Source organism: Microcaecilia unicolor, chromosome 8, assembly GCF_901765095.1.
Source record: "Microcaecilia unicolor chromosome 8, aMicUni1.1, whole genome shotgun sequence".
In the NCBI taxonomy this organism is placed as follows: Eukaryota; Metazoa; Chordata; class Amphibia; order Gymnophiona; family Siphonopidae; genus Microcaecilia; species Microcaecilia unicolor.
In genome coordinates, this window is record NC_044038.1 from 89,898,680 (window position 1) to 89,912,716 (window position 14,037).

A 14,037-nucleotide genomic window follows, 5' to 3' on the forward strand; every position below is an offset into this window, starting at 1 on the left:
TTTATTTATTTATTTGTTTATTTATTTATTTATTTATTTGTTGCATGTGTATTAGTTTTAAAGAAGTAGGGTATTTTTCGTCTTTAAACTTTAGTCCCCACCCTTCTTGGGCACTGCTTTGCTACATCCCACTAGTTGTGGACTGGTCTGGTGTAGACGATAAGAAGGAAAAATTATGACTTATGATAACTTTCTTTCCTTTAGCCCTGCCCAATCAGTCCAGAAACCCACCCTGATTGCTTAATTGATTTTATTCCTGCTCTTTATTTGGCAGACTTCATTACTCCTGTTTTCAAGCTTCTTCAACAAGCTCAGTCTCACTCACCTGCTGACTCAGTGAAACACCTATATATGTCAACAAAAAAGGTTCACATTGCTGTGTTAAAAAATATTTGAAAACACAGACCAACAGGTACCAAAGTTCTCATGCGATAGTATTGCTGGAAAACATTATGTTGCCAAAGTTTTCACCCCATGACAACTTCTGCCTCTGTCCAGATGGATAGCCTGATCCAAGGCAAGAAATCATTTCAGAATGCAAGATGCCTGCAGATAGTCTCAGGAAATAAGTGGAGAGGCTGAGAAGCATTCTTGGCAATTAGAACATAATGAAATGTTACTTGAGGTGTTTGATACCTCCAGCAGAGGAGAAGATAACAGCTGGACACAGATTACACACCCTACAGATCTGACACACTGACTCCACCCTTTCTCAAGATGAAGAACTAGTATGTAGCCTTGGAAGGGTAAGAGATGAAAACATCACCAGAACAGGAGCTCATGAACTCCCAAAGCTGCAGGTTCAGCAGCCACTAAGAAGCAAAGGGTATTGATGATTGGCGACCCCTTCTGAGTGGCACAAAGGTATCAATCTGCTGACCGGATGTAATGTCTGACAGAGTGTTCTGTCTGCCCGGTGCCCAGTTCTGAGGCATTTACAGAGTTTGCTGACTCATCAAGCCTGTTATCCTATGTAGCTTATACATTCTGGTGAAAAGGATAATTTTAGGTATTCACTGAATGTATCAAAAAGTGACTTTGTAGCTCTATGAGAGTGAGTGAAGAAGGTGCACATGTAGTGGTCTCCTTATTTCCTCTCTGTCAAGGAAAAAGGCTATGGCAAAGAAGCATTCATTTCTGGAATGAAAACAAAATAAACATTCTACGTGAAACAGATAGCAGTTTGGAATCCTTATGGATTGAAATTCCATGTGTGAAGGGAAGGAGTATACTGGTAGGGCGGTAGTACAGTCCACCGGGACAGAACGAACAGGCAGATGAAGAAATGTTTTCAGAAGTTAAAGTTGACAAATTGGGCAACATTATAATGGGTGATTTCAATTGCCCCAGTATTGACTGGATAAATTTTACATCAGGAAGCGTTAGGGAGGTAAAATTCTTGGAGCAACTGGTCCAGGAAACCAACAAGAGGGGGAGCTATTTTAGATCTAGTCCTTAGTGGAATGCAGGGCATAGTACAAGAGGTAAAGGTGTTGGGTCCGCTGGGAAACGGTGATCATAACATGCTTAAATTTGAGCTAATATCTGGAGTGAAGTCACAAAGGAATTACTGTAGCATCATTTCATTTTTGAAAGGGTGACTAAGGAAAATGGTTAAATAGAAGCTAAATGGATCAGCTACAAAGATTAGGACTTTAAATCAGACATGGATGTTGTTTAAAAATACCATCTTGGAAGCCCAGACCAGATGTAGTCCACTTATTTACAAAGGTGGAAAGAAGAACAAATGACAGGCAGCATGGTAAAGGTGAAGTGAAGGAGGCTATCAGTGCCAAAAGAACATCCTTCAAAGAATGGAAAAAGGACTCAAAGAAAATAAGTACTGGCAGCGTAAATGCAAAGTATTTATAAAGAAGGCTAAAAGAGAATATGAAGAGAAACTTGCTGTGGTTGCAAAAACTCACAGTAACAACTTTTTCAGGTACATCAGAAGCAGCCTGTGAGGGAATCCGTGGGACCATTAGATCATGAAAGAGCAAAAGGGACACTCAGGGAGGACAAGGCCATAGCGGAGAAACTGAATTAATGCTTTGCTTCGGTCTTTATGGAAGAAGATGTAAGAGATCTACCTGTACCAGAAATTGTTTTAGGGTGACTATGTGGAGGAACTGAAACAAATTTCGGTGAACTTGGAAGACGTACTGAGCCAAATTAAAGAGTAGTAGATCACCTGGACCAGATGGTATACACCCCAGGGTGCTGACAGAATCAAACATGAAATTGCTGATCTGCTGTAAGAGATCTTTAACCTGTTGTTAAAACCATCCATAGTAGCTGAAGATTGGAGGGTGTCCAATTTAATGCTGATTTTTAAAAAGGGTTCCAGGGTGGTCCGGGAAATTAGACCGGTAAAGCCAGACTTCAGTTCCGGGTGAAATAGTGGAAACTATTACAAAGAATAAAATTATGGAATACATAGACATGCGTGGTTTAATGGGACAGAGTTCTCATTGATTCAGCCAAGGGAAGTCTTTCTTCACCAATCTGCTTCATTTCTTTGAAGGTGTGGATAAAGATGAGCCAGTTCAACGTCTGAAGGTCAGTATAGAGTTTATTAATCAAGGGTTTGCTCAGGAGTCAAGCTCCTGGTCTTATGGGTATGTTCTAACGCTTTAATTGCTGAGGTAAGTTAGTCCTCTGCTGTGACTTATTCCTCCGCAGGTATGTACTCAAAGCTATAATCTTACCCTGGAGCACTGCCTTTACAGCCTCCCAGAAGACTACAGTGGTATGGTCTGAAGGCTCATTAAATTCTTTCAAGTAGAGAATGACATGGGGACAGGTTGTCACCACCCCATCTCTGTGGGTTCTGTCCCTGCCCCATCCCCGTGGGCTCTGTTCTCATCTGCAGAAGCCTCGAACACTTATGATTTTATATTTAAATCTTTTTATTAAAGTATAAAAAGGAACAATGTGCAACTGTTGTGTATAAATTACAAATAGATGACAACAACTAGCAGCTATAATAACCCTCCCACCACCAACACCCTCTACCCTTCCAACCCCAACAATAGCTGACTTCTACTACCCCAAGGAATCCTAATCCACCCAGTTAAATTTTCCAGGGATACAAAATGCAACCTATTCTGTATGCCCTAGAGGGGAGATTTTTTTAAAATCTGTGGACTAGTAAGAAGTCATCAACAATCTCGGGATTCAGTCTAGCTCTCCTGTCTTCTACAGTCCCTCCTGCAATAGAAGATGTCTTCTTAGAAGATGTGCTGGTAGCAGGATGTACAGGATCCCCCATGCAAATTTTGCTAGCTGTGGCCTGCATATTTTCTTGTTTTTCCAAAAAATAAAAATATTGTCATCTGCATCAATCAAACATAAATAATAGTCCAGCTCATTAACAGGCTTCAAAATAGACAGTGACACAGGGACAAAGTTTGTCCCCGTCCTCATGGACTCTGTCCTCATCCCTGCTCCATCCCCATGTTATTCTCTGCTTTCTAGTCTTTCTCCAGCTGAGAGACATTCAGGGGGTCCAGAATGTTAGGAGCCTCTACCAAGGGTATGGTCATGCACCCAAGGGGCATTGTCTGTCCAGACCTTGGCCTCAGTGGAGGGGAGAGTATATCGAGGTTACTAAATCTTCCGCACTAGCCACATGTCAATCCTAGAGTAAGCATCATGTACACTAGAATGGTAAGTGAAGTCTCTCCCCAGAGGATATTGAAATCACTAGATCTCAGTAAGGTCCCACTCTTGTAACAGCAATAAAGTATACAAGATCCACCTAGTTCCGCTGTGAGAATTAGATATCTTCCCTCTGGGTAACGACGAATTTCTCCGAGGACAAGTAGGCTGCTTGTTCTCACGACTGGGTTGACGTCCACGGCAGCCCCCACCAACCGGAACAAAACTTCGCGGGTGGTCCCGCACGCAGGGCACGCCCACCGCGCATGCGCGGCCGTCTTCCCACCCGTGCGCGACCGTTCCCGCTCAGCTTTTCCGCACTGGAGAGAGCCGCGTTAGTCTCTCTCTCGGTCAGCCCCGGAAACTGGATCGCGCTTTCGCCGCGAACTTTTTCTTTTGTTGTTCTCCGTTTTCTCCTTTCTTTTGTGTAAAAAAAAAAAACAAAACAAAACGCTGAACTTTGTTTTTTCCCTTGTCTTTTAGCGGGGGCGTCTCGTTGCGGCCTTGTGGCCGCGCGGTCGATTTATTTTCGAGGTGTGATTTTTACCGTCACCATAGACGACTTTGATTTCGCCGACGCGATTTTTCCGTCGATGTCCTCGAAGGTCCCGAGTGGATTTAAGAAGTGTGGTCGGTGCGGCCGGCATATCTTGCAGACCGACACTCACGCTTGGTGCCTCCAGTGCCTCGGGCCGGAGCACGATACCAAGACGTGCACCTTGTGTCTCGGTCTCCAGAAACGGACACACGTAGCGAGGCAAGTTCTTCGGGACCGTCTTTTTGGAACTTGCGCCGGCCCCTCGACTTCGACGGCATCGGTATCGACGGTCGGATCTTCGGTACCAGTATCGATGTCTACGAAATCGGCACCGACAGCATCGACCCCAGGAGTACAGGTCCCGTCGGCCCACCGGCTCTCCGGAGACGGCAGGGGTGAGAGGCCGCGTGGGCAATCAGCCCCGGTCACTCCCTCTACCCAAGGCCCTCGGGACCGAACCCTGTCGGACCAGATTCCTCGAGGCCGAGGGGGATCCACCTCCTCCTCTTCTGTCCCACCGAGCGCTGATGACGGGCATCGTAAAAAAGTGAAAAAACACCGTCATCGGTCGCCCACGACGCATCCGGCTCCCGGCGCCAGGGATGAGTTGACGCCGAGGAAGCGGCAGCGTCGAGAGGAGAGGTCCCCCTCTGTCGTAGAGGTATCAGCACGTCAGGGTGCCAGCACTTCGGTGCAGTCTCCTGGACCCGAGCAGCTTCCGGCACCGACACCTCTACCGGCCCCCTCGTCTTTCCCGACAGCGGGCCTGGACGACTGCCTCCGAGCCATCCTTCCGGGGATCCTGGAAGGGCTGATGCGCCAGACTGTGCCGGCACCGGGGGTGCTTGCGCCCTCGGCGCCGTTGATGGAGGCGCCGGCGTGATCTAGCCCGGTGCCGAGGCCTTCGATGCCGCTTGCGGCGCCGGTCTCGACCGCCACGCAGGTGGAGTCCCCGTCGATGGAGGGAGCTTCATCCCCGCTGGCGCGAGAGTCCACCGCTCGACGACGCCACCAAGGTCTCGGTGCCTCGACGTCGAGCCGGGCCTGGTTGAGGACCGAGCTGCAGGAGCTCATGTCCGACACCGAGGAAGAGGCCTCGTGGGGGGAGGAGGAGGACCCCAGATATTTCTCCTCAGAGGAGTCTGTGGGCCTTCCCTCCGACCCCACTCCTTCACCTGAGAGAAAGCTCTCGCCACCAGAGAGCCTAACCTTTGCCTCCTTCGTCAGGTCTATTTGCATTCCCTTCCCCGTGGTCTCTGTGGATGAGCCGAGGGCTGAGATGCTCGAGGTCCTCAACTATCCATCACCACCTAGAGAGTCCTCCACGGTGCCGTTGCACAATGTCCTCAAGGAGACACTGCTTCGGAACTGGTTGAGACCGCTATCTAACCCCACCATCCCCAAGAAAGCGGAGTCCCAATACAGGATCCACTCGGACCCAGAGTTAATGAGGCCCCAATTGCCTCATGACTCGGCGGTCGTGGATTCTGCTCTCAAGAGGGCACGGAGTTCGAGGGATATCGCCTCGGCGCCCCCGGGGCGGGAATCTTGCACTCTGGACTCGTTTGGGAGGAAGGCCTACCAATCTTCCATGCTCGTGACCCGCATCCAGTCTTACCAGCTCTACACGAGCATCCATATGCGGAATAATGTGAAGCAACTGGCGGACCTGGTCGACAAGCTCCCTCCGGAGCAGTCCAGGCCTTTTCAGGAGGTGGTCAGGCAGCTGAAGGCATGCAGAAAGTTTCTGTCCAGGGGTATATATGACACCTGTGACGTGGCATCTCGTGCTGCGGCCCAAGGTATAGTGATGCGCAGGCTCTCATGGCTGTGTGCCTCTGACCTGGACAACCGCACTCAGCAGAGACTGGCCGACGTCCCTTGCCGGGGGGAAAATATTTTTGGTGAGGTCGAGCAGTTGGTGGACCAACTACATCAGTGGGAAACCGCCCTCGACAAGCTCTCCCACCGGGCGCCTTCAGCATCCACCTCAGCAGGTGGACTTTTTTCCCGGGCCCGGCAGGCTGCGCCCTATGCCTACAACAAGCGTAGGTACACCCAGCCGGCCCGAAGGCCTCATCAGGCACAGGGACAGTCCCAGCGCGTTTGTTCCCGTCAACAGCGTGCGCCTAAGCAGCCCCCTGCGCCTCCACAGCAAAAGCCGGGGACAGGCTTTTGACTGGATCCATGGGAACATAGCCGCCATCAAAGTGTCCGTACCGGACGATCTGCCAGTCGGAGGGAGGTTAAAACTTTTTCACCAAAGGTGGCCTCTTATAATCTCCGACCAGTGGGTTCTCCAAATAGTGCGGTGCGGATACGCCCTGAATTTGGCCTCCCCTCCACCAAATTGTCCTCCGGGAGCTCAATCCTTCAGCTCCCAGCACAAGCGAGTACTTGCAGAGGAACTCTCTGCCCTTCTCAGCGCCAATGCGGTCGAGCCCGTGCCACCCGGGCAGGAAGGGCAGGGATTCTGTTCCAGGTACTTCCTTGTGGAAAAGAAAACAGGGGGGATGCGCCCCATCCTAGACCTGAGAGACCTGAACAAATTCCTGGTCAAAGAAAAGTTCAGGATGCTCTCCTTGGGCACCCTTCTACCAATGATTCAGAAAAACGATTGGCTATGTTCCCTGGATTTAAAGGACGCATACACTCACATCCCGATACTGCCAGCTCACAGACAGTATCTCAGATTCCGCCTGGGCACACGGCACTTTCGGTATTGTGTGCTGCCCTTTGGGCTCGCCTCTGCCCCACGGGTGTTCACCAAGTGCCTCGTGGTGGTCGCGGCGTATCTACGCAAGCTGGGAGTGCACGTGTTCCCATATCTCGACGATTGGCTGGTCAAGAACACCTCGGAGGCAGGAGCTCTCCGGTCCATGCAGTGCACTATTCACCTCCTGGAGCTGCTGGGGTTTGTGATAAATTACCCAAAGTCCCATCTCCAGCCAGTCCAATCTCTGGAATTCATAGGAGCTTTGCTGAATTCTCAGACGGCTCAGGCCTTTCTTCCCGAAGCGAGGGCCAACAACCTCCTGTCCCTGGCTTCCCAGACCAGAGCGTCTCAACAGATCACAGCTCGGCAGATGTTGAGACTCCTAGGTCATATGGCCTCCACAGTTCATGTGACTCCCATGGCTTGTCTTCACATGAAATCTGCTCAATGGACCCTAGCTTCCCAGTGGTGCCAAGCCATCGGGAATCTAGAAGATGTCATCCGCCTCTCCACCAGTTGCCGAACTTCTCTGCACTGGTGGACCAATTTGACCTTGGGACGCCCATTCCAAATTCCACAGCCCACGAAAGTGCTGACGACGGATGCGTCTCTCCTGGGGTGGGGAGCTCATGTCGATGGGCTTCACACCCAAGGATTGTGGTCCCTCCAGGAAAAGGATCTGCAGATCAACCTCCTGGAGCTCCGAGCGGTCTGGAACGCACCGAAGGCTTTCAGAGATCGGCTGTCCTGTCAAATTATCCAAATTCGGACAGACAATCAGGTTGCAATGTATTACATCAACAAGCAGGGGGGCACCGGATCTCACCCCCTGTGTCAGGAAGCCGTCGGGATGTGGCGTTGGGCTTGCCAGTTCGGCATGCTCCTCCAAGCCACATACTTGGCAGGCGTAAACAACAGTCTGGCTGACAGTCTGAGCAGAGTCATGCAACCGCACGAGTGGTCGCTCCATTCCAGAGTGGTACGCAAGATCTTCCGAGAGTGGGGCACCCCCTCGGTGGACCTTTTCGCCTCTCGGACCAACCACAAGCTGCCTCTGTTCTGTTCCAGACTACAGGCACACGGCAGACTAGCGTCGGATGCCTTTCTCCTCCATTGGGGAACCGGCCTCCTGTATGCTTATCCTCCCATACCTTTGGTGGGGAAGACCTTACTGAAGCTCAAGCAAGACCGCGGCACCATGATTCTGATAGCGCCTTTTTTGCCCCGTCAGATCTGGTTCCTTCTTCTATTGTCCTCCGAAGAACCGTGGAGATTGGAGTGTTTTCCGACTCTCATCTCACAGAACGACGGAGCACTGCTGCACCCCAACCTTCAGTCCCTGGCTCTCACGGCCTGGATGTTGAGGGCGTAGACTTCGCTTCGTTGGTTTTGTCTGAGGGTGTCTCCCGTGTCTTGCTTGTCTCTAGGAAGGTTTCCACTAAAAAGAGTTACTTTTTCAAGTGGAGGAGGATTGTGAGAGCAAGGCCCTAGAACCTCGTTCTTGCCCTGCACAGAACCTGCTTGAATACCTTCTGCACTTATCAGAGTCTGGCCTCAAGACCAACTCAGTAAGGAATCACCTTAGTGCGATTAGTGCTTACCATCTTCGTGTGCAGGGTAAAGCCATCTCTGGAGAGCCTTTAGTCGTTCGATTCATGAGAGGCTTGCTTTTGTCAAAGCCCCCTATCAAGCCTCCTACAGTGTCATGGGATCTCAACGTCGTCCTCACCCAGCTGATGAAACCTCCTTTTGAGCCACTGAATTCATGCCATCTGAAGTACTTGACCTGGAAGGTCATTTTCTTGGTGACAGTTACTTCAGCTCGTAGGGTCAGTGAGCTTCAAGCCCTAGTAGCTCATGCTCCGTATACTAAATTTCATCACAACAGAGTAGTCCTCCGCACTCACCCTAAGTCCCGGCCAAAGGTGGTGTCGGAGTTCCATCTTAACCAGTCAATTGTCTTGCCAACATTCTTTCCCAGACCGCATACTCGCCCTGCTGATCGTCAGTTGCACACATTAGACTGCAAAAGAGCATTGGCCTTCTACTTGGAGCGGACACAGCCCCACAGACAGTCCACCCAATTGTTTGTTTCTTTCGACCCCAATAGGAAAGGGGTCGCTGTCGGGAAACGCACCATCTCTAATTGGCTAGCAGATTGCATTTCCTTCACTTACGCCCAGGCTGGGCTAACTCTTGAGGGTCACGTCACGGCTCATAGTGTCAGAGCCATGGCAGCGTCGGTGGCCCACTTGAAGTCAGCCACTATTGAAGAGATTTGCAAGGCTGCGATGTGGTCATCTGTCCACACATTCACATCACATTACTGCCTCCAGCAGGATACCCGACGCGACAGTCGGTTCGGGCAGTCGGTGCTGCAGAATCTGTTTGGGGTTTAAATCCAACTCCACCCTCCAGGACCCGAATTTATTCTGGTCAGGCTGCACTCTGTTAGTTGTTCTTCGTAGGTCAATTCTGTTATACCCTCGCCGTTGCGAGGTTCGATTGACCTGGGTTCTTGTTTTGAGTGAGCCTGAGAGCTAGGGATACCCCAGTCGTGAGAACAAGCAGCCTGCTTGTCCTCGGAGAAAGCGAATGATACATACCTGTAGCAGGTGTTCTCCGAGGACAGCAGGCTGATTGTTCTCACCTACCCTCCCTCCTTCCCTTTGGAGTTGCGTTTTTACTCATTTTTTGCTTGTCATTCAACTGAGCGGGAGCGCACGGGCGGGAAGACAGCCGCGCATGCGCGGTGGGCGTGCCCTGCGTGCGGGACTGCCCGCGAAGTTTTGTTCCGGTTGGTGGGGGCTGCCATGGACGTCAACCCAGTCGTGAGAACAATCAGCCTGCTGTCCTCGGAGAACACCTGCTACAGGTATGTATCATTCGCTGTCTCGCACCACAGAGAACTGTTTCCCCAACACTATAGCCTCCCTATTAGTTTTGGGCTTTTTCCTATTGGAGGCATATTGGAGTCTTGATATACTGTACTACGTTTCTCTTAATGCGTTAGTTAACCCTTGCACCCATTACGCATAACAAAATGTTTTGAGGTGACCTGTGCAAAAAAGCATACTTTTTATTTCTCTCTGCAAAAATATTGAAATGAGTTGGACAAGTCTATTAGGATGTATTGTAAGTCAGTTTGTTTTTGTACGTTAAATGCTTTTTTTTTTTGGTAGCACCACACTAAACTTGCTGCTTTTAGCTTTTCTCCTCAAGGATATTATCTAGTCCTCTTCTTATTTTTTTTTTTTTTTGTTGCCCTGGACAGGGAAGCTTTTGACTTGGAGCTGAGGGTAGTAATGCTGAAGGCGCATCGGGATGCTTTATTACAGGAATGCCATGCTCTGGAGGATGAGGCCTGTGCCAAGAAACAGGAGCTGCAGACACTGCAGCAGAAGCACCAGCGCATTGCAGATTTCCAGCAATTTGTGGTAAGTGCTGGGAGGAGATATGGGAGGGGGTTAAGGATGAAGTAGGGAAAGCCACAGGGAAAAATTAGCTGTTAACATATGAGCGGGGACAGGAAAACACCTTGGCTATAAACTTTTGCCCCAGCACTGTGTGTATCTCTGATACCATTTTTATTTTTTTTGGGAGGGGGGGGGGGACTCTGTTTCCTTCTGTTTCTTCAGGCTTCCATGTCTATCAGATCTTGCCTTTGGGCTACAGGATAATAAATCTTATTCACAGCTACCTTGGGAGCCTGCCAATATTAGCGTCCCCCTGGGTTAGCTTTGCTATGGCAATTCTTGGTCAACAGACTACAGCTTTCTAGATCTCAAAATGTCTGCAGGCTAAGTTCAGCACATCGGTATTCCCCCTTTGGTTATGGCACCCTCTACCCTCATTCTAGGGTTGTGTGTGCTGCCTCTGCAGTATCCCCAGATCCAGCCTGATGGAGAGCTGGAAGACAAGACTTGAGCATTGTCCTTAGGTCCTTTGTATGGCAATGCATGCATATTGCCATTGAGTCATGAGGGTCAGGTGTCTAATGGCACATGAGCTGAACTGAACATATGACAGCAGATACCATGGAGTCTTAACTGTGTATTTTTCAGGAGAGGAAGCAGGAGCAGATTCAGATCCTAATCAAGGGGAACTCGTGCCTCAAATCCCAGTTACTAAAGAGCCAAAGAGAGGTAAGTGTTGCCCAGTGGTATGTAAACATCAGGAACATCACAGAATGAGATTAATCTTGGTAATCAGTGAAAGTGAGAAATGAACACTTGGAGAAGGGATTGAGAAGTAATAGTAGATAAGGGGAAAGATGTGGGGGTGAGAAGAGCAAGGTTTGAAAGCTTAAAGCGTAGAGGAGAAGGTAAGGATGTGGAGTAAGGGATGAAAATGGGAGGGTAGAATAAAAGAGTAGATTGTTGAGATTGGAAGAAGCACATTTTGAAGAAGAAGAGAAGTAAATTGAGACAGTGCTGTAAGAATTGGAAGGGAGGAAGCATGGAGAAACCACATTTGTAAAAGTGATCCAGATACAAAATAGGTTAGAAGAGTATTTTATTAAAAAAAAAAAAAAAAAAAAATTTAAAAGATGTATTCTGAATTCAATTTAGATTTTTTGCATTGTCATGTTTAAATGCATAGCAAAGCTAGCACAGAACCTCAAAATTCTGAGGCAAATGTCTAACTTTGTCATAAAATCTGCCTGTAAATTGCTTTTGGACATGGTGCGTCTTGTGCTTGTTTCAACAGCAGCTATTCTCCAGTTGAAATGATAGAGTACTGCACATCACTTTGGACAGTTGCATTTAATGGAGGAAGCATTATATAAGTATTTATTTAGACAGGGATTGCTAAAGGTAATCTATTTTGAGGGATGAGATGTTAGGAAGCAGGGAAGTTCACTTTCTCCGAGGACAAGCAGGCTGCTTGTTCTCACGACTGGGTTGACGTCCACGGCAGCCCCCACCAACCGGAACAAAAGCTTTGCGGGCGGTCCTGCACGCAGGGCACGCCCACCGCGCATGCGCGGCCGTCTTCCCGCCCGTGCGCGACCGTTCCCGCTCAGTCTTTTCTTTTCCGCGCTGGAGAGAGCCGTGTTCGTCTCTCTCTCTCTGTCAGCCCCGGAAACCGGACCGCGCCTTAGACGCGAGTTTTTTTTCTTCATTGTTTTCTTTGATTGTTTTCTCTTATTCTGTTTTTAAAAAAAAAAAAAGAAAAACTTTGTTTTCACCTCGTACTTTTAGTGTGGGCGGTCGATTTATTTTTCGAGGTGTGATTTTTACCGCCACCATCGACGACTTTGACTTCGCCGACGCGATTTTTCCGTCGATGTCCTCGAAGGTCCCGAGCGGATTTAAGAAGTGTGGTCGGTGCGGCCAGCATATCTCGCAGACCGACACTCACGCTTGGTGCCTTCAGTGCCTCGGGCCGGAGCACGATACCAAGGCGTGCACCTTGTGTCTCGGTTTACGGAAACGGACACAGGTGGCGAGGCAAGTTCTTTGGGACCGTCTTTTCGGAACTTGCGCCGGCCCCTCGACGTCGACTTCGACGGCATCGGTGTCGACGGCCGGATCTTCGATACCGGTACCGATGTCCACGAAATCGGCACCGACGGCATCGACCCCAGGAGCACAGGTCCCGTTGGCCCGCCGGTCTTCCGGAGATGGCAGGGGTGAGCGGCCGCGTGGGCAATCGGCCCCGGTCACTCCCTCTACCCAAGGTCCTTGGGACCGAACCCTGTCTGACCCGATCCCTCGAGGCCGAGGGGGATCTACCTCCTCTTCGGTAGCGCCGATGACGGGCACCGGAAGAAGGCTAAAAAGCACAGTCTGTCGCCCACGGCGCATGTGGCTACCGGCGCCAGAGATGACTCGACGCCGAGGAAGCGGCAGCCCCGGGAGGAGCGTTCCCCCTCGGTGGTAGAGGTATCGCTACGTCAGGGCACCAGCACTTCGGTGCCGTCTCCTGGACCCGAGCAGATTCCGGCACCTCTACCGGCCCCCTCGCCTTTCCCGACAGCGGTCCTTGACGAGTGCCTCCGAGCCATCCTTCCGGGGATCCTGGAAGGGCTGATGCACTCCCGGCGCCGTTGATGGAGGCGTCGGCGTGCTCTAGCCCGGTGCCGAGGCCTTCGACGCCGCTTGCGGTGCCGGTCTTGACCGCCACGCAGGTGGAGTCCCCGTCGACGTCGAAGGAGGGAGCTTCATCCCCGCCGGCGCGGGAGTCCACCGCTCGACGACGCCACCGAGGACTCAGTGCCTCGAAGTCGAGCCGGGCCCGGTTGAGGTCTGAGCTACAGGAGCTCATGTCCGACAACGAGGAAGAGGCCTCGTGGGGGGAGGAGGAGGACCCCAGATATTTCTCCTCAGAGGAGTCTGTGGGCCTTCCCTCCGACCCCACTCCTTCACCGGAGAGGAAGCTCTCGCCACCTGAGAGCCTCTCCTTTGCCTCCTTCGTCAGGGATATGTCTATCTGCATTCCCTTCCCCGTGGTCACCACCTAGAGAGTCCTCCACGGTACCGTTACACAATGTCCTCAAAGAGACACTGCTTCGGAACTGGTTGAGACCTTTATCTAACCCCACCATCCCCAAGAAAGCGGAGTCCCAATACAGGAGCCACTCAGACCCAGAGTTAATGCGGCCTCAATTGCCTCATGACTCGGCGGTCGTGGACTCTGCTCTCAAGAGGGCATGGAGTTCGAGGGATACCGCCTCGGCGCCCCCGGGGCGGGAGTCTCGCACTCTGGACTCGTTTGGGAGGAAGGCCTACCAATCTTCAATGCTCGTGACCCGCATCCAGTCCTACCAGTTCTACACGAGCATACACATGCGGAATAATGTGAAGCAACTGGCGGACCTGGTCGACAAGCTCCCTCCGGAGCAGTCCAGGCCTTTTCAGGAGGTGGTCAGGCAGCTGAAGGCGTGCAGAAAGTTCCTCTCCAGGGGTATATATGACACCTATGATGTGGCATCTTGAGCTGCGGCCCAAGGTATAGTGATGCGCAGGCTCTCATGGCTGCATGCCTCTGACCTGGACAACCGCACCCAGCAGCGGCTGGCCGATGTCCCTTGCCGGGGGGATAATATTTTTGGTGAGAAGGTCGAGCAGTTGGTGGACCAACTACACCAGCGGGAAACCGCCCTCGACAAGCTCTCCAC

At 50.9% G+C, this 14,037-nt stretch overlaps 1 protein-coding gene across 4 annotated transcripts in view; it reads left to right on the forward strand.

Annotated features, from left to right (window-relative positions):
- Nucleotides 1–14,037, forward strand: part of HAUS5 (HAUS augmin like complex subunit 5) — a 245,600-nt gene that overhangs the window by 136,728 nt on the left and 94,835 nt on the right. For all 4 annotated transcript variants that reach the window (XM_030212334.1, XM_030212333.1, XM_030212336.1 and 1 more), the window contains exons 14-15: nucleotides 10,189–10,351; nucleotides 10,979–11,059. In XM_030212334.1, the coding sequence (XP_030068194.1) occupies nucleotides 10,189–10,351; nucleotides 10,979–11,059 (244 nt within the window). The remainder of the gene's footprint in view (nucleotides 1–10,188; nucleotides 10,352–10,978; nucleotides 11,060–14,037) is intronic.